Source organism: Glarea lozoyensis, assembly GCF_000409485.1.
Source record: "Glarea lozoyensis ATCC 20868 chromosome Unknown GLAREA14, whole genome shotgun sequence".
NCBI classification, from domain to species: domain Eukaryota; kingdom Fungi; phylum Ascomycota; class Leotiomycetes; order Helotiales; family Helotiaceae; genus Glarea; species Glarea lozoyensis.
Genome location: NW_007360988.1, coordinates 432,175 through 457,629, shown reverse-complemented (window position 1 = coordinate 457,629; position 25,455 = coordinate 432,175). Strand labels below are relative to the sequence as shown.

At 44.7% G+C, this 25,455-nt stretch overlaps 10 protein-coding genes across 10 annotated transcripts; 3 read left to right on the top strand and 7 right to left on the bottom strand.

The window, feature by feature from the left end:
• Nucleotides 1-1,832: 1,832 nt before the first annotated feature.
• On the bottom strand, nucleotides 1,833-2,162 carry GLAREA_06720 (uncharacterized protein; the record flags this gene model as incomplete). The annotated part of the gene is made up of 1 exon (XM_008080668.1): nucleotides 1,833-2,162. The coding sequence occupies one exon, from the start codon at nucleotides 2,160-2,162 to the stop codon at nucleotides 1,833-1,835; it is 330 nt and encodes a 109-aa protein (XP_008078859.1).
• An 800-nt stretch (nucleotides 2,163-2,962) lies between these two features.
• Nucleotides 2,963-3,439, top strand: GLAREA_06719 (uncharacterized protein; the record flags this gene model as incomplete). Its single annotated transcript, XM_008080667.1, has 1 exon — nucleotides 2,963-3,439. One exon carries the CDS (start codon nucleotides 2,963-2,965, stop codon nucleotides 3,437-3,439), a length of 477 nt encoding a protein of 158 aa, XP_008078858.1.
• Nucleotides 3,440-3,539: 100 nt separating this feature from the next.
• On the bottom strand, nucleotides 3,540-4,421 carry GLAREA_06718 (Protein kinase-like (PK-like); the record flags this gene model as incomplete). The annotated part of the gene is made up of 1 exon (XM_008080666.1): nucleotides 3,540-4,421. The coding sequence occupies one exon, from the start codon at nucleotides 4,419-4,421 to the stop codon at nucleotides 3,540-3,542; it is 882 nt and encodes a 293-aa protein (XP_008078857.1).
• Nucleotides 4,422-4,831: 410 nt separating this feature from the next.
• Nucleotides 4,832-11,085, bottom strand: GLAREA_06717 (Thiolase-like protein; the record flags this gene model as incomplete). The annotated part of the gene is made up of 6 exons (XM_008080665.1): nucleotides 4,832-4,876; nucleotides 4,941-8,296; nucleotides 8,371-9,760; nucleotides 9,810-10,418; nucleotides 10,468-10,756; nucleotides 10,808-11,085. 6 exons carry the CDS (start codon nucleotides 11,083-11,085, stop codon nucleotides 4,832-4,834), a joined length of 5,967 nt encoding a protein of 1,988 aa, XP_008078856.1.
• A 1,095-nt stretch (nucleotides 11,086-12,180) lies between these two features.
• Nucleotides 12,181-13,198, bottom strand: GLAREA_06716 (NAD(P)-binding Rossmann-fold containing protein; the record flags this gene model as incomplete). Its single annotated transcript, XM_008080664.1, has 5 exons — nucleotides 12,181-12,218; nucleotides 12,271-12,431; nucleotides 12,475-12,503; nucleotides 12,566-13,042; nucleotides 13,100-13,198. The coding sequence occupies 5 exons, from the start codon at nucleotides 13,196-13,198 to the stop codon at nucleotides 12,181-12,183; spliced, it is 804 nt and encodes a 267-aa protein (XP_008078855.1).
• Nucleotides 13,199-13,951: 753 nt separating this feature from the next.
• On the top strand, nucleotides 13,952-14,564 carry GLAREA_06715 (NTF2-like protein; the record flags this gene model as incomplete). Its single annotated transcript, XM_008080663.1, has 3 exons — nucleotides 13,952-13,979; nucleotides 14,035-14,090; nucleotides 14,139-14,564. The coding sequence occupies 3 exons, from the start codon at nucleotides 13,952-13,954 to the stop codon at nucleotides 14,562-14,564; spliced, it is 510 nt and encodes a 169-aa protein (XP_008078854.1).
• Nucleotides 14,565-14,780: 216 nt separating this feature from the next.
• On the bottom strand, nucleotides 14,781-15,966 carry GLAREA_06714 (Cytochrome P450; the record flags this gene model as incomplete). The annotated part of the gene is made up of 3 exons (XM_008080662.1): nucleotides 14,781-15,141; nucleotides 15,190-15,271; nucleotides 15,318-15,966. 3 exons carry the CDS (start codon nucleotides 15,964-15,966, stop codon nucleotides 14,781-14,783), a joined length of 1,092 nt encoding a protein of 363 aa, XP_008078853.1.
• A 3,032-nt stretch (nucleotides 15,967-18,998) lies between these two features.
• On the bottom strand, nucleotides 18,999-20,161 carry GLAREA_06713 (Putative cyclase; the record flags this gene model as incomplete). The annotated part of the gene is made up of 4 exons (XM_008080661.1): nucleotides 18,999-19,570; nucleotides 19,628-19,836; nucleotides 19,892-19,986; nucleotides 20,042-20,161. 4 exons carry the CDS (start codon nucleotides 20,159-20,161, stop codon nucleotides 18,999-19,001), a joined length of 996 nt encoding a protein of 331 aa, XP_008078852.1.
• A 473-nt stretch (nucleotides 20,162-20,634) lies between these two features.
• GLAREA_06712 (NAD(P)-binding Rossmann-fold containing protein) lies at nucleotides 20,635-21,826 on the bottom strand (the record flags this gene model as incomplete). Its single annotated transcript, XM_008080660.1, has 4 exons — nucleotides 20,635-20,934; nucleotides 21,005-21,498; nucleotides 21,555-21,754; nucleotides 21,804-21,826. 4 exons carry the CDS (start codon nucleotides 21,824-21,826, stop codon nucleotides 20,635-20,637), a joined length of 1,017 nt encoding a protein of 338 aa, XP_008078851.1.
• Nucleotides 21,827-22,359: 533 nt separating this feature from the next.
• GLAREA_06711 (thiamine diphosphate-binding fold (THDP-binding)) lies at nucleotides 22,360-24,848 on the top strand (the record flags this gene model as incomplete). The annotated part of the gene is made up of 5 exons (XM_008080659.1): nucleotides 22,360-22,705; nucleotides 22,771-23,088; nucleotides 23,136-23,670; nucleotides 23,754-24,048; nucleotides 24,147-24,848. 5 exons carry the CDS (start codon nucleotides 22,360-22,362, stop codon nucleotides 24,846-24,848), a joined length of 2,196 nt encoding a protein of 731 aa, XP_008078850.1.
• Between the last annotated feature and the right edge of the window lie 607 nt (nucleotides 24,849-25,455).

The following is a 25,455-nucleotide window of genomic DNA, read 5'->3' as shown; positions in this document are numbered from 1 at the left end:
CACCGAGGCAGCGGCAAGGAATAGTCAGTTGTTATTATCCACTCAATTCCGGACTCAGTGAAACTCTTTGACTAGGTGGTTTGTTTTCTGCTTATACACAAGTTTTCAACTGACATGGCAAAAAGCATTACTATCATCCAGTGATAAGGGGTAGGACTAACATGTTACCTTCTGGTTGTCTTGCTTCACGAATTTATGCCCTTGTAGAAAATGATTGCATTTCTTGTTCAGTACTTGCAACAACCTCTCACAATTTCCAGACGATACGTGAAGATATTGAGCCCAATCACTATACCTTTCCGAAGGATCGGCGCTTACTCTATTTCAGCTCGCCCTCCTTAAAGTATCCCCTTATCTTGAACTCATACTTCTCAGCCAAAAGTTTGAATTGATCAAAGAGAGCAAGCAATTCATTCAGCCCTTTTTCGAAAATGACCACTTTCTTAAAGTCTTCTTTCAATGCCGTTTCAACTAAACATCCTTTAGATTTGAAATCCTCTCCTGCCCAGTCTCCAATATATGCTCTTGCTACAGGGCCTTTTTAATGGCAATCGTGTATGACTCTGCATGCCATTCTTATGAAGTTTACCATATCGCCAAACGATGGCGGAGGTGGAGGTAACCTGAGTTTCTCGTACGTCAATTGCGACGCTGCTAATGATTCTGGCGGCATGCTCGATTGTTTATGGTAGTAATTTTCGTAGAGCTGGGATTTGATGTGAGAATGACGATAGGGTAATAGGAATAGGGCCTACGGTGTGAAGAAATATATAGGCAAATAGAAAGGCTAAAGAGGGTAGGAATCTGGGAAAGAGTCATGGAGAGGTCATAAACCGCTTTGATTGCCGCTGTCTTGAACAGCTAAGCAAACAATAACTCACAATAAGTTTTCACACTTTCGCTCCTGCTCAATACGAAAGCTGTAATTAATTCAAAATAATATATGACGCTGTATACAAAAGTTCTGATCGCTATTTAAAATTATACTCATAACACTTCTTAAATTAGGTAGTTAATTTCTACTTAGTACTTACCATAACAACTGTCCCGATTAAATAATAGCTGGTAAATATTCTCCGCTTTTTGAACTAATTCTGTTCTCAAAATGCTGTGAAACATCAAACATCTTTTATTTATGACTCCTAATACGAGAAATTATTTATCGAAATTTCAGTGCTTAGCTGAAGAAAAATACACACGCTGACTTTTTCCCCCCTCGTCAGCAAGTCGTGCACCTTCAACTTTACTAAATTGCTGTCGTTCTAAGAACTGATGAAATCGGTGGTACCTTTCAATACAATCATAAAATTCCGATGTCTTGTTTGTGGTTGACGAATTGGAGATAGTGGGCTGGCCATCGGAGATTGGGCCCTGGCGGAAGGCCATGGAACGTTGCGGCAGAAGACTTGAAAGGGAGTATACTAATGTGAGAGAAGTGGATGGTTTTGAGGAGACATGTTAGAAAAAAGAGAACATGTATAGGTTGAGAGAAATGAAAGAGAGGTCCAGAAATGGAAGTTCATGATTTCATGCAATTTAAAGAGCCGTGATAGTCCTCATTAATTTCTAACCCTGCAATCAAAAGTCTTATATAAATTTTGTTCTAATCGCTTGTTTGGAGTATCAATGTTGTTTTTCAATGAGTAGGTTCGGAACCAGATATTGCTTTCTTAGTGATTTCTTTCCATGATTTTGTGTTCCTCTTTTTCAACGGAAAGACTTTACTTCAAACTTTATCCTTCAAGAACAACTAATCGGGTCCGTTAGACAGGTAAAAGTTTGAGCCAAGTCCTAAAGGACATCGGTTGCTTCATTCTATTTCAACCCTTCCTTCAAGGCAAATTCATGTGTTTTGAATCGTACTTCTCGACCAAACTCTTGAACGTTTCATACCCAGTAATTAATTCTTCCAACGCCTTCTCCCAAAAGATCACTTTCTTCATGTCGTTATCCAAGGTTTCCTTGATAAACGTGGATTTTGAGTTCTTTTTGATGAGATGTTCTTTGATGAAAGCTTCGGTTGTAGGTCTTCTCTCACGACCCCTTGTCTTACAATCATTCATTAATTTGATTGCAGTCGTCATGAGGTCGTCAATTTCACTTCTCAGTGGTGGGTGTCGTATAGTAGGTTGGGTTGGGGGTGGCGTGGCTGGGTCAGACATCGTGGTTGTAGGCTAAATCCTTTATACCAGAAAACTTGATGGGGCTGAAATCTTGAACAAGTATAAGAAGTGACTATGACAGGCATACCGAAAACGACAAGGCATATATAGGTGAAGGGAAGGATCAGAATGTGTGTGAAAGAGGCATATGAAGTCATAAGTTACTACGACTGACGCAGCCTTAGACAACTGGAACAAACAATATGTCGTGGCAAATCTACAGATCTGATCCGAACTGTGCAATCACTAGTCAAATTGAGATGCAAACTCAATAAAGATCTGATATACCAACATTCTGCGAAAAAATAAAGCGAGCCCCTTCGGATGACCCATAACCTCGAAGTTCGTTACAGTCAGTAATCAAGCTAATTAAGGCCGCGTCGAACTTAGTTGTAGAAGAGCGGTTGGGCCAAAAAGGCGTGTCGCGCGCGCATACGTGCTCTGGGTCTCTGTGGGATGGCCGTCGGTTGTGTCGATGGATGAATACTGGAAATGGAGATGTATAAGTTGCTCGAACAATCGCACTTATTGTGAGAACGAGCGAGAAAAGTCATAGAAGCTCTGCAGCATCAAAAGAAGTCGCCCTTTGCTTGACTTTCCATTATCAAGACAAATCGCTCAGTCCGCATTTAACCCTAAATAACTCTTCGGTAGCTCTTGTCAGATAGAGTTTATTTTTCCTATCTCCTCTGAGACTCGCAACCATAGTTTCGAACAAGCATAGATTGTATATTGCCATTTACCCGAGTAAAGTGGTAAATAATCCGGATCGAATGTAAGTAGTCCATGTGGTGTAGTAGATGAACGATATTGACGATATTCACAGGTACCACTTAGGTTTTATTATTGGGCCTAAGAATGAAGCGGGAGACCGAGTCCCAGGCGCTCGCTATTACGTCAAGAACAACTTCTTGAAACAATGGATCTATGAGGAGATCCCTCTCAACGATGTCAAGCAATCGACGCAACTGCTTGCTCGGATTATGGTTGCCAAGATTGAAGACGAAGCACGGCTGGTCAGGATATTCGAGACTGTTCCTATCATGCAGAACAACCCAGACTGGCGATGTCGAACCTGGGTAGCTAATGCGATGGCTGCTATACCACAAGACGGGAGGGTGGTGGGGACATCGCAGCTATCTTGGGAAGAAATCGAGAGAGTCGGGAGAGAGTTCGTGGGAACTAAGAGCCAAGCTGGGAGGTATAATGACCAGGCGTCGTGGAATGGTCCCCGGCCTACATTGGATTTGATCCAGAGGAGAGAGGTTATCGGGTAGATTGGCAAGAATGGCGACTGCATTGTAATGTACTGTAATATAACCATGTACTAGCAGATGTTTCTTGCGTACTCCATTTTCATGGGAAGGGAACTCGCTATCAGTATTCCCCCCACCACTGGTGACGAATTCTTTCCATCTCAAGTTCTTCAGGAAAAGTCTCCAGGAACCGCGGAAGCACTTCTTGCCACCCCTCCCGTATTCGATTCCCCATCCATGCAGATGTGTATTCCCAATAATTGGGATACCATCCCGAGAATTCCCAGTCAATAATCCCAACAATCTTATCGTCGCGGACGAGAATGTTCTGTGGATGCAAATCACCATGTGTAAAGATAGGGTGTGGGTATTCGCGATCCTGGTGAGCCACCATCATGCTGACATCGCTCGACCGTGTATTGTCTGGTTTGTCAAGTATTTCTGAAGGTAGCAGGTACTCTCTAAGCCATAGATGGAACTCTTTGATAGTCTTAAATGGGCCAAAACGCGGGCAAGACCGAGGCATGCGACAATCGCGTAGCGAGCCACCGACACAACTCTGCACTCCTGTTCCTGGTGCAGGTTTGATTCTCCGCAATTCCAAGATAATACGCTTTAGATCCTCAAGAATTCTACTTCGAGACTCTTCCGACAACTGAAACCAAATTGCGGCTACAGTATCACCCTGTATTCGTTCCATAACCATGTAGGCTCGCTTGTTGTAGACAAACGAACAGTAGATTTTGGGAACAGGAATCGAAGTGTGTTCCGCGATGTATTTCATAGTAGCAGCTTCTGTCAGATGAGCCCAGTATCCCGACTTAACGATTACATGCTTTGATATCGGTTTGCAGCCACCGTTGTAGGGATAGAATCTGCCTGTGGTGTTCAACGCAAGGAGAGTGCAAACACGACGAAAGATGGTATTATTGATGGCCAAACTTTCTGTACCATCGTGTTGAGTGGCAGTCTTATCAACTGGGGGTATATAGTCTACTGGCATTATTATTTGCTTTAATGAAGGTATGTGTAGTGTCAAAGAACACTCCGCGCTTGTTGGTGTTGGTAAGGAGTAATAATATCACGTGTGGATTGGGTATGTAGACGCTAATCCTAATCAAGCTATTTGACGACAAAGGCATTTTAACAAGCCGGGCAACTTGGCAATCCGGTGAAACCTATATATTTTCAAAAGCATGGTAAAGTAAATGATTAAAATTTAATACACAGCCAGTGCTATTTTCATTCTCCTTGTGCCTGGTCATCAATATCACGTGATATCGTTACCGGAAATTATCAAGAGCCTCTTTCTACTTCAGACCAGTTCCACAAACGCCAGAATCAGTCAACCACAATCCAACATTCAACTTCGGGCTTCCATTTCTCTAGCACTTACATTACTATTCTCTACTATCATTTCCAAATCTCTTGATCCAATAAACGGCCAACCTCAACAACCTGGGCAGGCGTTAGCGGCATCCAAATAAACAGAAACAAAAAGAGGCAGGTTGGGTAAACTCACAGCAGCTGCCCTCATCATTGTGAAATGATTGGCATCTACACTCAAACAATCGATTTTGGCAGATCCAAGGAGTCTCTCCCACCCGTTTGGTCCCATATCCGACCTGTCTTCCATGAGCCAATGCATGGAATTCGGCATTCTCCCCTTCCACTCTAGGGTCTTCTTGCTGTCTTTTTCAACTCCATCTCTTGCCCAGATAATTACTGTTCTAGGCATTTTGTCGATCATGTCAGCTTTCAGACTCGTAGCCACTAGCTCGTCAGAGTATTTCGTCAACTCCCTTACTGTCGCCGCAAAATGTGGCAACAGCCAGTGCGGTAAGCGACCTTCAACGTTCAACAGACCGATGTCTGCGCAGAATTCGTGGAACGCTAGTGGTAGTGCCTCAAGTCCTAGCGGGAAGGGAGAATCAATCAAGAGTAACTGATCGACAGAATCTCCTTCGTCTAGAAGTTGCTTTGTTGCTTCGTATGCAAGAACTCCGCCGGCGCTCCAACCACCCAAAATATACGGCCCGTTTGACTGTCGTTTTCGGATTTCGACCATGTATTTGCGCACTACTGCTGAAACACCTGTTGTGAAGCTTTCGGGCGAGGTCATAAAAGGGCAAGTCATGCCCCAGACACAAATGTCGTTCAGGTGTGAAGCTAAAAGGGCATACGAGGCACATGAGCCCGATCCATCAGGGAATAGAAATAGATTACGGCTCGCTGTTCTCTGTGATCCATGAAGCAGTATAGACTGTACATGGAAAGTGTCTGGTGTACGAGACGACGCCGACAGTTGCTCGGTCGCCGCCATTGAAATACTTTGCATCTGAGGACTTATCGGAGGCGTCAACACCGGAGGCTGAGGTGTTTTCGGTTGCATTAAATCCCTCAGAAAGCTCCTCAGAGATCCTACTGATGGATGTTCGATGAACAAAGTGCTGTCTACCTTCAGATCAAACTCTTCTCGAAATATTCCCAAAATGGTTAGCGAAAGTAGGGAATCGACTCCCAAGTCCGAGAATAATGCAGTATCGTGGAGCTCATCAACGCCACATCCTATCTCGCCCGCTACTATTGACATCGCGCGATGTGAAAATGTTTTGGCCCCTTCCACAAGTTTGGAAGGCCACGATGGACTGGGCGCCATTTGCGACTCCGTCACCCCTTCCCCAAGAGTGACTGATGATAAGAAGCTTGCCTGAGAACTATTTTGCTGTGTGGGAAGTAGCGTATTAAGAAGTGTCCGTGGTACGGACTGAAATCTACACCCTTCAATAAGCCCTACTATCTTTGTATCGCAAAGAACGTAGACGTCTCCCGCGACCATCTTCGAGCCATGTTGAGGTTGCATCTTCACATAGACTTGATAGTTTCTTCCAAGGGAAATATCATCACTAAGCCTCATGCTGCTCCAACCCTGAGAGATATAAACATGATCTGCTTCCAAGGCCTCGTTGGCGTTCATCACAAACCCAGAAATATGAGCCAAGTTATCAATCAAGTATGGACTGAAGAAGTATGAACCGTCATCTTTAGTCGATCGGCAACTGACTTGTGCCGTTGCTTCCCAGCAATCGCTGTCAAGCAAAACATTACTCATACCTCTGTATTTTGGGCCATATTGTACGAGGTTGGAGAACAATTTATATGCCATTCCGCCTTGGATTTTGTTCACATTGGGGGAGCAAGTTAAAACATCTAGTCGCGAGTTGATCAAATGCTCCACCCGATTCCACTCATTCGCCTGTTGGGGATCGTCACGAAAAACGACCATGCAACTCGCATGTTCAACTACTTTTTGCGTGCTCCTGCTTCGAATGGAGACTTTGGCAGACCTAGTGGACAAATCGATCCTGGCTTCAATCTCAACTTTCTGGCCGATTTTACTTGTTTTGCTAATATCCACCACTAGAGGTTTGGTGTTGGCCATGTCTCTGATATCCATACTGAATTTGGCCACCACTGGACACAGTATTCTGTAGCCATGATTGCATATAGTCATTGCCATGTCAGCGTATATGGCGGATGGACATAAAGCCACGCCATTGATGAGATGACCAGCTACAGCTTCTTGCATGAACGAATCAGCGAAGTCGGTCTCTGCCAAAATAGTTGCGGTACCGTCATTCTTGTTGAAGTCTTGTTGCAAAACATTTTGAACTGTTGTGGTGGAGAGCTCAAGAGAGTCTGCGGTTGTTAATGCGGAGCTCCGGATTTCACCCTTGTTCAGTGACCAGTTATTGACATAATCAATCCAGAACTTCTTATTGTCAAACGAGTAAGCGGGGAGCGGAACTAGAGCAAGGCTTTGCTCGAATTCGCGATGATACTGCATCCAATCAAGCTTGAGGCCTTCAATATACAGCTTTGAGCAGCTTTGTGCGAGGCTAGTCCACGGCCCATTGGTCTTAGTAAGGGAACACAAAGTCTCATGGCCAGCTTGCAAGGTAGCTTTAATCATCGTGCAACATGTCGGATGAGGTCCAATCTCTAACCACACCGTTCTCGAATGATCATTCGACCGTTGGGCCTTGAGTTGACTTTGTAACGCATCTGCAAAGTTTACCGTCTTTCTGCAATGATCTCTGAAGTAACGTGCGCCGAAGGAGTGGCCTTCATCTACGAACTTGCTGTACAATGACGAAATTATCGCAATTTTGGGCTTCGAAAAGACTACCGATGATGCCAAAGCCTCGAACTCGTCCAAAATAGGCTCTACTTGTGCAGAATGAAATGCATATGGAACGTCAACCTTTTGTGATTTCACCTTGGATGGGAGGGTTTTTTTCACTGCATCCACAGCCAATTGTGTTCCGGAGAAAACGATATCCCGTGGACTATTAATGCAAGATATCTCAACGTTATGGTGCGAGGCGATCGTCCTCGTTTCGTTGAGTTCTCGATCGGAATCGGCTCTCACAGCAAGCATGCTATGTGTACCGGTCTGACAGTGCTTTTTCATGAGCTGTGACCGGCTCCCTACCAGATAGACTGTATCATGATCTGACAAAACCCCAGCAATATTCAAAGCGGCATATTCTCCCAAGGAGTGTCCAATGACTGCTGATGGCTGTACACCCCATGAAATCCAGAGCCGAGCAAGCGATATTTGTAGGCAAACGAGTGCCAACTGCGATATCATCGATAGCTTACTCGCAGGAATACTTTCTCCAGAAGCATGTTCTTCGGGATTTGCGATATACGCTGCAAAAGATGGAAATCCTTGCGACACAGCAATTACATCGAGTCTGCAAATCTGGTCTTTAAACGTCCTTGATGTTTGAAACAACAGTTGACCCATGCCAACGTATTGGCATCCTTGACCTGTAAAAACAAAGTTTATTCGAGGCGGAGCCAGAGCAGGCACTACATTTTCTGGTTTCAGTCCTTGAAGTCCAGCCAACAGCTCCTCTTGCGAGCTTGCTAGCTTGCTGAAATACAGGCACGATATCGATAATGCATTCTTCTAGCGGTTGTGGTGTAACTTAGATTTGGAAGATCTATCTCTGGATTTGCTTTAATGTGCTTAATTAACTTTTCTATGTTCGTCGCCAGGGCTGTTATGGATTTTGCTGAGATGGCTATTATGTGCCGCGTTCGTGGATCTTCTCCCAAGACCCCCAACACTGCACGATCTTCAATTATCAGCGAACTATTGCCACCTGCTGCCCCGAAGTTATCCAAGAGGACACGTCTTCTTGTTGTGGCGGACCGGGGCCAAGAAGTCGATGTAGACGCAATCCGCACATTTCTTGCCGCCAGGTCGGTCGGGAACCCTCTGTTCAGCTGGGTGCTAATTCCACAGTGTGGTGGGATAGTGTCTCTTTGGAACATCGACAATACCTTCACAAGACTGCTGAAACCTGAGACCGCTTCTCCATGCCCAATATTTGGCTTGAGAGATCCTAGGTATAAAGGATTGTTGTCTTTCCTCTGCCTGCGCCCCGTTGGTGCGAAAACTCTTGTTACACTCTCCATTTCTACTGTATCGCCTGCGACTGTTCCGGTTCCGTGCATTTCGATATAATTAATGTCGTGCGCATCGAGTCGGGCATTCTGCAAGACCTTTTTGAACAGCGCTTCTTGCGTCTCGATATGAGGATGAGTAATGGAGATTGCCTCTGCGCTGTGATTTGTGGCAGATGCAACTATCACTCCTAATATATGATCTCTGTCTTGAAGAGCATCTGGAAGACGTTTTAAAATCACAGTACCAACGCCCTCTCCGCGACAATACCCATCGGCTCCCTCGTCGGAGGTTTTACATGGTCCTGTTTTCGACAGGAAATGGCCTTTTGACAGTCCTGCAAAAATGTCCGGATTGGTGAAGATGTTCATTCCTCCTGCCAGAACAGTATCACATTCTCGTGCTTTTAATGATGTGCAAGCAAGTTGAATAGCCGCCAAACTGCTTGAACATGCCGTGTCCACATTGTAGCTTGGACCTTGAAATCCGAAGTGATAATTTATCCTTCCTGGACCGAAAGCTCGGATACCCCCAGTAATGAAGAAGGTGTCAATGTCTTGGGCGGTGTTTGTCTCTTTCCAATCATCAATTGCTTGGCCATAGAACGTGGCAACTCTATCCGCTTGTGTAGATGGAGTACGATTCAAGACCATGCCTGAAGATTCCATTGCTTCATAAGCTGTCACGAGAGCTAATCGCTGCATGGGATCCATTTGGGCCGCCTCACGCGGGGAGATGTTGAAGAACTGGTTGTCGAAATTTCCGGCATCATTGATGAAACAGCCATACGGGGTATGGCTCTTGTTCTTGCCTTTTCCACTTTCATCGGTGTGTGACTTGAAGTCCCACCGGTCTGGAGGAATCTGAAATCATTAGCATTGGTGTCTAATAGCTTGAAATGAGCTCACTCACCGTACGATGTGTATCTATTCCTTTCTCCAATATGGACCAGAACTCGTCGTTGTCATCTGCTCCTGGGAAGCGGCCAGACATGCCGACTATGGCAATTTTTGAATGGTCAGATGTATCTTCGCATAGAGACTGCCCCTCCTCTAGCTCATCGCTCTGGACTTCACTGCCAGGAAATTCTTTCCTCAGCAGTGCAATCATGCTATTCAACATTGTCGAAGAGCCCACTGGAATCAGCTTAAAATCCAAGTCTGTGAACTTGGCGCAATCATCGAGAAGTCTCGTCCAAATCACTGGAGCTCGAAGAATCCGATATATACAGTGGCGAAATAACTCCAAAGTGCTTGTCGACTCAAGATCTCCCATGAAGGAAGTTTTCGAGGACTCGACCTGATAAGATTTCAAAACATAACAAGATGCATCGGGGATCAATTGTGCAAGATCCTTTTCAGAAAATATATGCGGTGCGTGGTATGGTCCTCTGATCGGTATGGCCTGATTTTGAGGGCTCAGTTGTTTGGAACGAAGATCCAAAGAGCTTGGTGGACCGCTGATCGTTATGGTGCTGGGACCAATGGAGCTGATGTAAAGTTTACGACCATGCTTGAGGTTCTTGAGCAATACGTTAATAACGACTTCTTTGACGAGGGAATCAACTCACAAGTTTCTCATTTAGGGAAGTTATCTCGATATCAGGGTCGTCATTAATGTGTCGTGCTATCACAGTAGACCACAACTGATCACTTGAATCTTGAATGAGCTCTTCCGCACGAGTTGCTACGAGAAAGCCGACTCGGAACGCAACTCGAATCGTTTCAAGCGCCAAAGGGATAAATGTCTCTAGGCTTTCGCAGGATGCAGCTGCTGCCGCTGCTAAAAGCCCTGTGCATACTCCAACGACTCGAAACTCGGGTTGATGTTCTTTCTTCACTTGTCGTCTTTCAAGAAACCTTCAAAAAGTCAGTTCGACCACTATTGGATTTGGCAGGACGAATATTTACATTACAAAATGCGCGATCTGAGCGAGACATGCAAGCGTGCTGTCCAGGACAGCATTTCGCTTATCACTAAACTCATATCTATCGACAAGCTCTTCCATAGTAGAAAACGGGGGGAAATTGATATTTTTATGCTTTGGAAGAATCAATACTTCGTTTTGGATCAAAGCCGTTGCTTCTTCCAGGAATATGGAAAAATATGGGCTTCGATTTCGTCGCAAGAGTTTCCGCAGCGTCGGCAGGTAATCTGTCGTTTGATCACCAAGCAAAAGAAGATCCATTTTGAGTTGATTTCGACAATAATAATTATGTTTACTATGGTTCTCGAAATGCTAACGACCCATAGGCTGATAACACCCCTATCATGTATAGCTATCATGGTCCTCTGCTGCCTCCCCAACCCGTGATCATAACGATATGTGCTACTAATCCTAAACAGGACGTGTATATAATTCTTAAGGCGGCCGGCCTATCCAACAAAGTCTTCGAAATTTCCGAGTATGCCTTTGACTCACTTGTTGGATCAAGCTGTACGAAGTTGGCAAGTTCTAGGTCCATCGAGCTGCCCTCGACCGGCCTACGTATTTCTCGTATCAGATCGGGTATGCACGGAATTCTAAGTTATCACGAAATGGTCTTGGCCGGCTGCCGACTAAGTCACCAACCGGTCCCCAACTCAGTCGTAGAAATGAGCCAATCAGTGGTAATCGTCAATAGGCTTCACCGGAAGCTACGCCACCGAAGAAGTCTGACATGAGACGTACCTACATCCGCATCTGATCCCACGCGGCCTTGAAGAATACATCCGGCTTACTGGTTTTGTCAAGTGATAAGCTTAGAAGTCAGCCGCATGTACGAGATTGTCCCAAAAACGTGATAGGCGTCAACACGTTTCCTTGATTCGAGACCGCGCAACTTTCCTCTTTGAACCTAACACACTTTCAAACCCCCTGGCTTCTGATTCATCCAGCCTGGTTTAAAATATCGCCACGTTGGTGGCTTTGCTTTAGTAAAAACGGAAGCACCTGGTGCACCTGCCAAGCAACTACCAAGTAACGACATTGAAGGTTCGATGTTTTTTAATTCCCTAGCGGCACATGCTTGTGCCCGTTTAATATGCTGTACAATACAGGCCAGGCTTTAATACTTGCTAAGTAGTATGGTGTTGTCAAATTCAAGTCACGGGTTATTGGTTCGCGCCTCTTCTGGGATCATTGGATGAATTTCACTTGTTTTGTGGCCCAGTTCTGAAGGTCATTGTAGTAAAAGAATCATTTGTCTAACCGGGAATAAAGAATCTGGAAAAAAGAAGATAGCTCTTTGCTCCACGCTCTCATGTAAAATATGGAGAAGAGAACAAACGAACATCACATTTCTCAAGTGTTGGATCCACCGCTGAGGAGAATGACTTGACCTAAATTGAAAATCAGATCTATACTGATTTGCTAAGTAAAATCAGGACTTACCATTAACCCACTCACTGTCGGAATGGGCCAGAAAGGCAACGACACGACCGATGTCTTGCGGAATTGCGACCCGTCCAAGAGGGCAAAGAGAAGCAAGTCCATCTTCAATCTTTTGGATGTCCATTCCGGGAGCTCCCCCGGGAGAGTAGTGCCAGGCATTCCTGTTGGTGTTAGTTGAAACCCTGCGATTTAGAATCTACATACTGTTGAAACATGTCGCTCTTAACACCACCCTGTACGTGAAAGCATTGGTCAGTAGTGTTATCATTCTCTAGCCCAGATGCTTGTAACTTACAGGAGCTATAGCATTCACAGTGATTCTTCTAGAGCCGCAGTCTTTGGAGAATGAGCGAGTAAAACCTTCAACTGCGGCTTTGCTTCCCGCATACAATGCGTGGTTTGGGACGCCAGACATGGTCGCAGCAACTGATGACATGAGAATAATGCGACCGCCATCATTTAGATGAATGAATGCTTGTTGTGCAACGAAAAACTGTGCACGAGTATTCAAGGCGAAGATTTCGTCGTAGAGTTCTTCTGTAACTTCTTGTTCAGGGCAGAAGACTTCCTTTCCAGCATTCGAGCATACGACATCAAGCCGGCCGTAATGGGCGATGGATTCTTTGAAGAGACGTTTGACCTCCGAGGTTTTGCTGATGTCCGCTTGGATTGCGATGGCTTCGCTTCCGAAGCTCTTGATTTCTTCGACGAGTTTTTCGGATCCTTCTTTACTGTTTGCATAGTTGACGATGATTGATGCTCCTCTTTTTCCCTGCCACCATAATCAGTATTGTTTTGTGACCAAATTGTTTGCACGAGGTTCAATTACAAGTTCGAGTGCAATGCCATGACCAATTCCACGACCGGCTCCTGTCACTAATGCTACCTTGCCGGTCAAAGACTTAGTGGGGGAGTCACTGGACGGCATAAGAGAATCTGTTTGGCAAATGAAGTGATAGTGCAGGAAAATGAACGAAGTATGGAGTGGCCGGTTGCAATGAAATGGACAGTGGCAGATGTGCTTATGAACACTACGTGAAAAATGGTCACACCTTTTTTCTAACTTCCTAACGTGCTTACTAGAGAATTTAGGCATGGGGTATGATTTTGTATGTAAATCCGCACCCTTGAGTTAAAATATTTGCTTTTACATATAATACCGACTAGCAGAGTTCCCGCCCACGCAAGGATTACACGTCAGCCACCAGTGTAACACCAGGCTCTTCGCTAAGTCCACCAACATTTTTGGGACCAACATGAGGCTTTTCACACCAACATTGTCACAATAAATGCATAATAAAACCTTATTGGTCTCTTCCAACGACAACGTCACAAATAGTTCACAGCTGCGCCATGATTAGAACGGCACGTTTTAGGTCACCCGCATACGTTTTCCCGTTTACTACACCATCTTCGCGTGTCAAAAGGAGTAATGAAAGTGGACAGTCACCTTGTCATGTTGGCTTAGCTGGATTCCATGAGCCTTGTCTTTTCGGTGAACATTGACATGTTGGAAAATCATGTGCAAGTCTGATAGTTCGGGCTCAACTTGATACCCCCTCCATTGCATCTCAAAATTCAACTGCAGACCACTTTCTTCTTTAATACTATCAGCACTTGTTGACTGATATCTGAAAACCTCTCAACTCAAACTTCAAGCTCCTCTATTTACCTTACGACCATGTCCTCTAATAACATTACACCGCAAGGTTCGGCAATCTTAACTTCGTGTTTTTCTCAAGTATATCATTGACAACTTTGCAGAGTACCTTGAGCTTTCAGCAATAGCATTTGAATGGGCCGATAGCTACGACTCGAAGGTAGTCACCAAAAGATTGGAAGAAAATATCTGTCTGACAACCTAACAGGACTGGACTCGTCTCGAAGCAATTCTGGCGCCGACACTTCGTGTTGACTACTCCGACATTGGCAAGCAATGCTGGCCATCTATGACAAGTGCGGACTTCCTCGCTATGGTCATGGATGTCAACTTTCTCGGCGATCCATGTGTTAAAACACAACATCTTCTCGGCGCTGCAAAATGGATTAAGAAATCTGAAGATCAGGTTGTCGGCCATCTCCAAATTAGAGCTGCTCATCAAGTTTACACGACCGCAGACTGTCGTGAAGTAAAGTTGAGAGGTCATAGTCATGCGACGAATGAGCTTTACTTTTCGAAAGTGGACGGAGTTTGGAAGTTTGCGGGACTGAAACCGAGGGTTCATTGGAATGAACATGCGTTTGAACATGTTTTCAAAGGATCATACACTGATACTGTAGCTGCCAGTTTGTAGAGTCATTGGTCTAGCTATTTGAATGAACAGAGCTACTATCTTCTCAAGTCACCTCTCAATTATATTCTGCTGTGATTATGATTAGAAGAGTTGAAGTAAAGTCACATGCATCACGACCAATCTGTATATTAAAGCAATTGAAGTCAAAGTTTCGCTCTGGAGACTACTATGGACTGCATTTGAAACACTCTCCCCCATCATTCTCGATCTTCATTTTTACTCCTTGTACGGTACCTCGTGTCGTGACTTGATGTCTAAAGAAAACCAAGCAGGTCTGACAATAGCATGCGGGGGAGGGATATCCATCCACGGAATATCAACATCTTTTCCACTTGTAGGATCCTTTTTCCTTACAACATTACATCTTGATAGCAACGTGACAGTCATAGTGAACAAGACAATCTCGCTAAAGCTCTGGCCAACGCAAGTTCTCCCACCATATCCAAAGCCTGAATGACCTTTAATTTCTGGATACTGTGTGAGAGGTTCACGGTAAGTGGGAAAGCTTGGGTCTAGCCATCGCTCAGGTCGAAATGTTTCTGGGTCTGGATAAATCGTTTCTTCTCGTGTAAGGGCCCTAAGAAATCGTGAGAATCATTCAGAATAAAGATTGATGATGACTTACCATTCTGCTGCCAAGAGTATGGTACCCTTAGGAATAAAGAATCCCTCGAAAATATCGTCTTGTTCTAAGACGTGGGGAACACCTGAGATTTATTAGCCTATAAATGATCTTGAGAAGGGGTGGCTTACCAAGTGGGACTGGTGGTCTCCATCGGAACACCTCCCGAAGGAGAGCCCGTACGATGGGCAGTTTCTCAATGTCACTGAAAGAAGGGACTTGATCGCCACATCGCATTTCAATTTCATCCTGTGCTTTCTTCTGCCATTCAGGGTAGAAACAAAACGCAAGGAGCAGATTTTGAAGAGGCGATGACAAGAGTACCGAGCCTATCATGGCGAGCATTCCGACAGAATATCCAGCTTCTTCTTCGCTCGATATGCCATGAGCCTTTCCGTCTTTGGCGAAAAGAAACTTGCCCATCCAGGAAGTAGGTGTTTCATTTTCTCGTTCGTTGTGTCGGACTTTCTCTAACTGCCCAAGCCAAAAGTTCCTTTCTGTGTTGTACCGAGAAATCTCTTGGGCTTTCCATGGTTGAAAAGCAAGTGGCACCCAGCTGGGTATTTTGGTAAGAAATGGTAACATATTCTCAATCGCTCCATCTGGAGAGATGCGAGGAATAAGATTGTCTGCATTCCACACTGATTGTTTTCCAGTCTTGAGGTCGTTGTCATCCCATGCCGCTCGAGAACTGACTCTTCCGACCTGATTCTGCACGACATCTTGCCACAAATCGGGATTGTCGATGAGGTTTGAAACCAAAGTCTGGCTCTCTTCCATTGCCAATCTGGAGACCAGTTCTTTGGAACTACTCGAAACCACGTATTTCATGAACTTTTTCCCTCGCTTGTGATCAACTGGAAAGTGTGAACTCACGCTCCAGCGAGAGCTCGAGATCGGAAAAAACTTTACCTCCTTCTCCCATCAAGGGAAGATAATGCATACTTTTTCTGCAGTTATGCATTATTGCAGGTATTTCCGGCCGATCTGAGTAAATCTTGCTGCGACGAACAAAAAGTTCCTCGATAATGCTTGGTGATGATATGACAACATGATTGATACCAGCAAGATTACACTCATAAATGTGCCCAAATTCTTGACTCCATTTGTAGAATTGTAGCCAGGGTTGCTTTGAAGGGAGATCGGGAACAGATCCTAGAATGGGAACACCTAATACAATATTATTACTAACTTCTTGATGAGGAGAATATTCTCACCTTTGGGTCCTGGCAATCTCTTTGTCCCTGGTGGATGGTATTTCTTCGAGAAAACATATTTGAAACACAAGGTCAAAAATGTCAATACTAATGCAAGAATCAGGTAAACATTCATGGAAGCCATAGTCAGGCCACCGAGGGTCGGCGATATGAGTTATTTTGAAATTGAGGTGAGGTCTTGAGCTTCGTTGGAGAAGAACTTGGCTCGGATATGCATCCACAGTCTCAGATTTGTCGTATCACTCCTATCTACCAGAAACCTCTAAGACAGACTTAGGCCAGAACTCATCGCCACCCAACGACGGAGAACCTCCCTATCCATCACCGAACGCCGAGCCATATGACCGTTCAATGCATGTACGTATAGATACACCATTTGAGAATAAGCTCGTCAAATGATGAGTCCCCAAACGGCACAGCTTTTGCCCAATCATCTTACATTCTGACCTTACCGAACTCCTTCCTCGACCATCTCACTAGATTCTAACCCCCTCAATCCTGCGCGCCATTGGAGTGACTCGCTTTCATAGCTCGTTTTTAGGATACTTTGCGTGATTTTCATTGCGATAATGCAGTGTGATTTCGATAGTCACTCACCGGGGGCGGGAAAGTCACTTCAAAAACTCCGACCTGCAACCATCAAGTTTTGGATGCTCTTGCTGAAAACCTCAAATTGATAATGCAGTGTGATTGGGAAAGCCACTAACAAGTTCCTCGCTGTGTGAGGCCAATAAGATACCCAAAATCCATCGGTGACTGCTTTGGAACTTAGAAATCAGTCAAAAGTCCGGTAAAGACTAATTCTAGACCGTGGCCAACGTTCAAATGAGGAGTCACTCATGGTAAAACAAACCAACACCAACAAGCGACCTATTCCAATAACCCTACAGTTATGCCTCTTTCTTATTCCGACCTCTACCTGTCGCCATGTTCAGATTGTTAAACGAGTCAAGGCGCTTAAGAACCAACAATAGGCGTCACTGATCACACCCTATTCTTTCAGCTGATTGAAAAGCAAGGAAACTTTGCGAGTAGTTGGTCTGTTCTGATCTGAGATTGGGTAGTGTACCTTTCAATACTTCTTATCTCTTCGTAAAAACTTACCTGAATGGTACCCACACTATTTATGGCGAAAAATGTCACTGCCTCATTGAACACGGCTGGAGGCGGTTATCAGTTTGTTCAAATGCATAGCCCAGTTTAAGCCTAAACCCTAACAATTTCGTTATCACTTGATACCACCTCAAGCGTTTCGTAAAAGTAACCAACAGCAAAGTTGCCCTGGTTCTTACGAGAGAACCAGTAGTGTCGCAATGCGTCAAAATATACGCGAGGTCATCATTCTTAAAACCGCCAAGGCTTCTGTAAATCCATAAGCCGCGGGGTATGCAAGACAGCCATGTGCCGTTGGAGATTCCATCGATCCGGCCGAGTACAGAAGAGTGTAACCACACTGCTGGTAGCGTATGTTGGAATTTTGCAAGGGTAGTGCTGCAGCCTTATCGAGGTTGAATATTGTTGGAGAAACTCGCTTAATCGGGCTCAGCATGTTATTTCGACATTGCATGTGATCCGTTATTCTTTATTTTGTTGGAATCATGATGTTAAGGCAGCAAGGAAGATGATTATGTGTGGTGTCAAGTACATGGAAAGAATCGTACTGACGTAAGCCGAGTATTACATTATGGCTCGTCATGCTGACCCAGTACTCTGTACGCAAGTCCGCCTCGGCTGAGGCGAGGGTTCTTGTGTGTTGTAAATAATTCTGGTCATTTTCTATGTCTTGGAAAAAGAGGTAGTTATATTAGTGTATGTAGGGCCTGGAAGTCAGGCAAACCAAGTAGCTTCCATTTTCCTAGGAGAACAAGTTGAACATGATAGAATTCTTTAGTCATTGTTCAAATTGCTAGTCTAGTGAGATTAAGGATGTTTTTGTTTAGAAATCTCAGGAAATACAATATTCATTTGATGTGAGGTGTTGTGAAGGTAGCGAAAACAAACAAAATGCTACCTGAAAAAAAGTTTATATTTAACAAAATAACTCCATTCAACTATAATCACATTTTTGTTTTAAAGAAAGAAGACCACAGACTGTGAATTTTTTGGTCTGAAAAACTTCTCTGACGATTTTCAGACGAGGCCCAAGATTTTGTTCAAGAAAACAACGTGTTGTAAATGTTGTTGATGTAAACCTCTTACTCTTTGGAGGCCCAACTTTACTGCTCGTATATGACAAATAAATCTCAAGGGTTTTGTCATCTCATTGTAAGTAAACAAATGCTTGCCTGTCTTACTGACTATAAAATTGAATAGTCTGGAAATCCTTCTCTTGCGCATTGGACAGATTCAGGTGGTTCTTTAATGACATATAGACAGGTTCAACCAAACAAAAACTACACGTGAAGGGGAATTGTTTGGCTCATGTAAGGAACACTAAAACTAGGATATTGGATCATTTTAGAACGCGGCACAGCACATTGTACGAAGGAGCCAATCTGTAAATTTGATGGACAAGAATCAAACGACCCCAAAAGTTCAAAGGTGATACAGAAGAAGTCTATTGAACAACAACGTAATTTCATTTCACGAATCATTTTAATGAATAGTCAAAGCATTTGCCAAACTAGCAACTCCTCCAGGACTATTCAGCGGAGAACTGATAAAAAGAAAACTCCATCGCTTCTTCGCCTTACACTGCTTCGACAACGCCTCCAAATCAAACATCTCCCCAATCAGCACACCCCACAATGCCAGCAAATACTCATGCAACTTCCAATCCGGATTTCCAGGCCACACTTCAAAAGCTGGTGCATCACCTGCTACAGCCGCAAAATAATGATCATGAAGCCACTCTTTCATCTCCTCCGACTGCTCCACACCTGCAAGATTTGGGGACTCAACGCCAGCTTCCTTAAGTCGTTGAGGATTCTCGCGTTCTAGCTCGTAATATCGGGCTGTGTATCCGCTTCGTACGAGCAAAATATCTCCAACTTCAAATGTGATACCCTGCGCTCTGGCTACAGCCTCTAGATCTTCGACCGTTATTGCGTGAGAGGTAAGAGGGTCGTAAGGCTTGCCGTTTTCCAAAGCCCAGGAGTAATAATCTAATAGTACACCTCTGCCGACGATTCCATGGTCCGACATTACGTTCATTCCGCATTTTGTGCCTTTGGTGTGTCAGCCAATAATCGAAAATGAATTGGAGAAACGTCGAGGAAACTCACCACTGAGAACTTCGGACGGATCGAGATTGTTATAGAGCTTCTTGTGTCCTATATGCCCATAATGTCGAAACCCGTCCCATTGACTGCCAGATTGTATGTTCATGTCTAACCAGTCGTCAAAGATGTATTCGCTACCTGGTACAGTTGAGATTGTGTGTTTGCATGGCTGGCGTCCGAAAGCCGGTTGCGAAGGAAGCTTGATGTCCCAGCTGTTGGAGCAAAAGTCAGTGGCATGATGCATGAAAGTTTCAAAGAATGACTTACTTGAGAGAAACAACATCTCCGTCTTTGACTTCTTTGTCTTTAGCAGAACGAATTCGCTCCGGTGTCAGTAGATTGATGCGGCCTAACTTTGCAATCTGTCAACACTGGACTTTTGATTCTTCGACTCGAAATATACGTAGGTGTACTCACTTCATCATCTTTGCCCCAGATCCAAGCTGTCTCAGGAGGTACTTCTTTGCCAGAATTGGCTGCTTTCAATTCTTTCAGTGTGGGTAGCCCTTTTGGAAACTGCGCTTTCATGTACTCCATATTTTCAAAATGTAAACAACAATGTTGCTTTTCACAAACGACAGCAATGTGATTCTTTATTAGAACCCATGACTACCTTAGTATTATCAAATATTATAATATCATCATACAAAATACTGCTGTATTCCACGGGAAATAAATTGCGACGGTGTACCCCGACCCCGCGCCAGACCCCGCACTCGATGTCACAGAGAGTTTGGTTCCTGCATTAGGTACTGCAGAACCCAAGCCGCGGCGGTGTTCGAGCAGATGGGTATCGAATATTCTTTTACCGGGTGCGAATTCACTGAAGATTCTTCCAAGGAGAAAAAATAATAGAAAATCGCATGTTGGTTCCTGATGAGTGATGCGCAGTTCTTTAGCGAGTTCATATTTAACTGAATACCATTGTTCAAGAGAGGTTTGCTTTTGAATCGAGAATCATTTTTCAGTTTGAAATTTCAATGAGGAGAATTAAGCTATCTAAGTCTAATTTAGTTTGCTTTTGCTTTTGCTACAGAAACCTTGACATCTTCTGACAGCTGCTCCCAGAAAGTCGGCCCATGTGGTTTCCATCCCAGTGCCTTTGCTCTCGCCGACTCAGCCCTACTATTTGAACCCCACAAATACAATGATCTTCCTGGATCATCTGCAGTAATATCCCCAACTTGTTTCGGAGTCCACACGACAGGCTTGCTGTTTTTTGGAAGCCAACCTTGCTCAACACCGAGTTTGTTGATTGCCTCAGCTGCATCTTTCCATGCCACACCATCCGAGACTGCGAAATAAAAGCCCTGTTACCAGAATTATTAGAGTCAATCTTCAAAGAAACCTCAAGCATATGGCTGATGGAGTTTAGCTTACCTCTCGGCCCCATTGTGCCTTGCCACCACCTTTGATTGTTTCTCCAATCAGGAGAATAAAGAGATCAACGACATCGTTGATATGTGTCACAGCTCGAATGTTCTCCCCAGCACCTAGGTAAAATGCTTCTTTCTTTTGTAACAGCACTTTGATGTACTCTGGTACCAAGAACGTCGCACGGCTCCCGATCCCTGTGTTCTGTCCATAGATATCTGGCGGGCAGATGATAGCTGTCTTCAACTTATCATTCGATGCATCCATAACATTCTGGTCAATAACATGATGTTGCGCACTTTCCGGCAAATCGTACAGCTCCTTGATTTCGGTGATGTCGTTCCACACATGTGGATTATACTTGCCTTCCCAAGTCTGCTCGCGCTCGTCGGAAATGCAGCCTGTACCGGTGAGATGGATGAGAAAGCTTGGGTTCTTATTTTTCTGAGAGCCAGATATGATTGCCTTAGCGCAGCCCGGATGGTCGATATCTCCAGTATCTAGAATGCACCGTCAGCGAGGCCTAGAGCACCCTTCGATCATGGACAACACTTACGAATAACAATATCAGCTTCTGACGCCGCTTTCTCAATCACATCAAAGCTATCGAAGTCACCTAGAACAATTTTGACTTTAGGATATCGCGACTTGAACTCTGGAACTGGTTTTCGTAGAAGGGTTGTAATTTCCAATTGAGGGTACTCTTTGATTATCTTTTCCAGAACGCTGCCACCAATGTAGCCCGTCGCACCGGTCCTGGTGGGAGTTAGCTCGAGATTTGAGTGTGGCTCCCACAGGGACTTACATAAAAAGCGTTTTGGCAGGCATTTTCGGATTCATTCACTGATCTGGAGAGAAGTTACAAGAATGAATGATGTGTTTGAATTTATGTTTTGGGTAATTCAAGACGGACGAGGCTGTTCACAACTTATAAACAACGCTTCGAATGACGTTCTAGCTTTTGGATTCGACATTCTTTGAATTTTGCTGGTATCGGAAATCTAATTGCGCCCTTAACCCACTCCACAATGGAAATGCCCTGAAGTTTTGATGCTGGACCCTGGATTGGCCCCACCCCCACTCAAGCTCTCCAAGATTCCGTCACTTAGCAGTACCTTGCTACATCACTTTGCGCATCTGAGAAATCCATGTTCCAATGATGGCAAAGGACTATACTCGGGAATATGGTTCCGCGGTGATGAGGCTGCAGCCTCGGAGGGGTTGTTCATCTATCGTGTACCTGAGTAGCCATAAAGGTATAACACCTTTATGATGGCCGGGAACAGGTCGCTCAAGCTCTGCATTTTGCCAAATGAACATCGTCAAAACCTAATCACAAAATTAATCACACAAACGCAACAATGGCTCCTGGACTAGTAGAAACTGGTCTTCTTGCTGTAAATCACGATGACAACAAAAGCAAATCGCACAATCTCAAAGCCGATGTAGCTCCTGCTGAATCGCCAGCCCAAACGACATGGGAAACCAAAAAGGAAGTGACTGGGTGGATACCGGAGACTGACGATGATTTTGCGATACTTGCTGTCAGAAATCTTGTCCTTGATATTTGTATGCAGAATGGCGGCGGTCATGGAGGTTCAGCTCTCGGAATGGCTGCGATTGGCGTCGCGCTTTGGAAACATGTCATGCGATACAATCCTGCCAATTCGGAGTGGTTTGATAGAGACAGATTTGTATTGTCTAATGGTATGTCACGAAATCGCTTGTTAAATCGTGTCGATGGCTACTCATTTGCTAATAACCATTGTCAGGTCATGCAAGCATGTTCTTATATGCTATGAATCATTTAGTCGGTTATGATGCGTGGACTATGGACGAACTGAAAGGATACGGAGATGCGAAATTGAACGGATATAAGACAATCGCACATGCGCACCCTGAGATTGAAGTCCCGGGCGTCGAGGTTACTACTGGACCTTTAGGGCAGGGAATTGCTAATGCTGTTGGTCTTGCAATCGCATCTAAGAATTTAGCTGCGAACTTCAACAAGCCTGGGCACGACATTGTGAAGTCAAGAATTTATTGCATGACGGGAGATGGTTGCTTGATGGAAGGTGTAGCACTTGAAGGTAGAGTGATCGTCTTGAGGCTATGTAGGTGTACTGATGACATATAGCTATCGCACTTGCTGGACACTTACAACTCAGTAACCTCGTTTTGTTATATGACAACAATCAAGTTACTTGCGACGGACCATTGGATTGGATAAATACTGAAGATGTTAACGCCAAAATGGTAGCTTCCGGCTGGGAAGTTATTAACGTCGCCGACGGAAGATATGATGTTCGTGCCATTGTGTCTGCACTGGATTTGGCGAAAAACTCCAGCTCCAAGCCCGTGTTCATTAACATCAGGACTGTCATTGGAGTGGATATGGCCTCAGCTGGTACTGCAAAGGCTCATCACGGCGGATTTGATCAAGACAGCATAGCAGCATCGAAGAAGCTTGCTGGCTTGTTGCCATCATCTAGATACGAGATCCCGGAAAGACCACTGCAGTTTCTTAGAGAGAGTAGGGACAAAGGAACAGCTGCGGAACAGTCTTGGGACAAGTCTATGGATAAATACGCTGAGGAATATCCTGAAGAAGCTGCGGAGTTTGCGTCTCGGCAAAAAGGCACACAGGGTGACTTTGAGAAAGTCCTCAACGAGTAAGTCGCGATCTCTCTTATTTTCGGGCTACAATTTACACCCCTTGGATGCAAATTCAGAGCATTTCACTGACAGGATGTAGTCTGGACAGTAAGACATTTGCCGGTCAACCAACAAGAGAGACTAATGGTATAATTCTTGAACGATTATGGAAGGCATGCCCATCGCTTTGCGGAGGAGGCGCAGATCTCGTCAATTCAAACAAGATTGTCTACTCAGAAAACGACGTGTTCAGTAGGGCAACAAGTTTCAAGGGCCGATATATCAGAAACGGTATACGGGAGCATGCTATGGCATCGATAGCAAATGGCATGGCTGCCTACGGTCCGGGCACGTTTCTGCCAATTACAGCTACATTCTTTATGTTTTTCATCTACGTAAGTACTCAATCCATCCACCGTACGAAGAAGAGACTTGTCACCATGATCAATCAAAAAGCTGCAATAATCAAAAGCCCTTGCTAATCAACTCTCAGGCGGCACCAGGAGTCCGCATGGGCGCTCTAAGCAATCTCCAAGTGATCCATATCGCGACTCACGACTCATTCGCAGAAGGTCAAAACGGTCCTACACATCAACCCGTCGAGTTAGATTCTCTTTATCGGGCAATGCCAAACCTAAGCTACATCCGACCATGCGACGCCGAAGAGCTCATCGGAGCTTGGTCTTACGCCATGCGATCAGTTCACAACCCATCCATGATATCTGTAGCTCGAGATCCCGTAGGAGAGGTACCAAACACAAGTCGCGAAGGAGTACAAAGGGGTGCATATGTCATTCAGGAGAATTCAGATGCTGCAATCACCCTCGTAAGCTGTGGCTCGAATCTCCACTACGCCGTCGCAGCCGCGAAGAAGCTGGAACAGAAAGGTACCAAGTGCAGACTCGTCAGCGCTCCTTGTCTTAGTCTCTTCGATCAACAGGATAGCGAATATCGAAAGAGCGTGTTCCCCCTGGATGGAAAACCAATCGTGAGCGTGGAAGAATACGTGGCGACGACATGGGCAAGATATGTGACGGCTAGCATTGGTATGACCAGCTTTGGCTACTCTGCATCGAATGAGAGCAATTATGAGAGATTTGGTTTGGATACCGCGGGAATCGAGAAGAAGGTCAATAAATACCTCAAGTCATTGAATGGCGGCAGTGCGAGGGAGGCAGGATGGCAGCAACTATAAGCCTAGTTTTTCGCTCATTTGGTTTTTTTGTATAGCCAGCTTAAAATAATCTACTAAAACACTGAATTGTATATTATCATTGCTGTTGAGTTTCTGGTTTCGCGTCCTCAACTCATAGGTACGTCAATCCTTTTGCAGTTTGAAGAATCTTCTGGCATACAATCCCGTTACTCTCGATTGTTTAATCGCTATGAATATTCTACAGTCTCAAAAGCATCTTGGAGGGTGCCCAGACAACTCTAAGATTCTACAAAACTTTGGCAAGGGAAAACTCCGCCGGTCACTTTCTCCGCAACAACATAGGCCTGCGAAATACTTCCAGGCGCCCTCCAAAAAAACTGGTACAAGATCAACATTTCCAAATCGTATTCGCCCCAACAACCATTACATACCGATCACAATCATACCCTTTCCAAGCCCTTCCATCTCCGCCGTGCCAGACGTATCTCCGGAGTCAAGATCCCATGGCTTTCACAAATTAATCGATCATCGCCAATAAGTTGCAGTAAACATGTAGTTTCCACCGATCCCCGTTTATGCATTTTACCCCTACCATCTGGGTCCCACGGATTTGGTATCCCTCAAAGCGCGGGGAAGTACCCCTCCC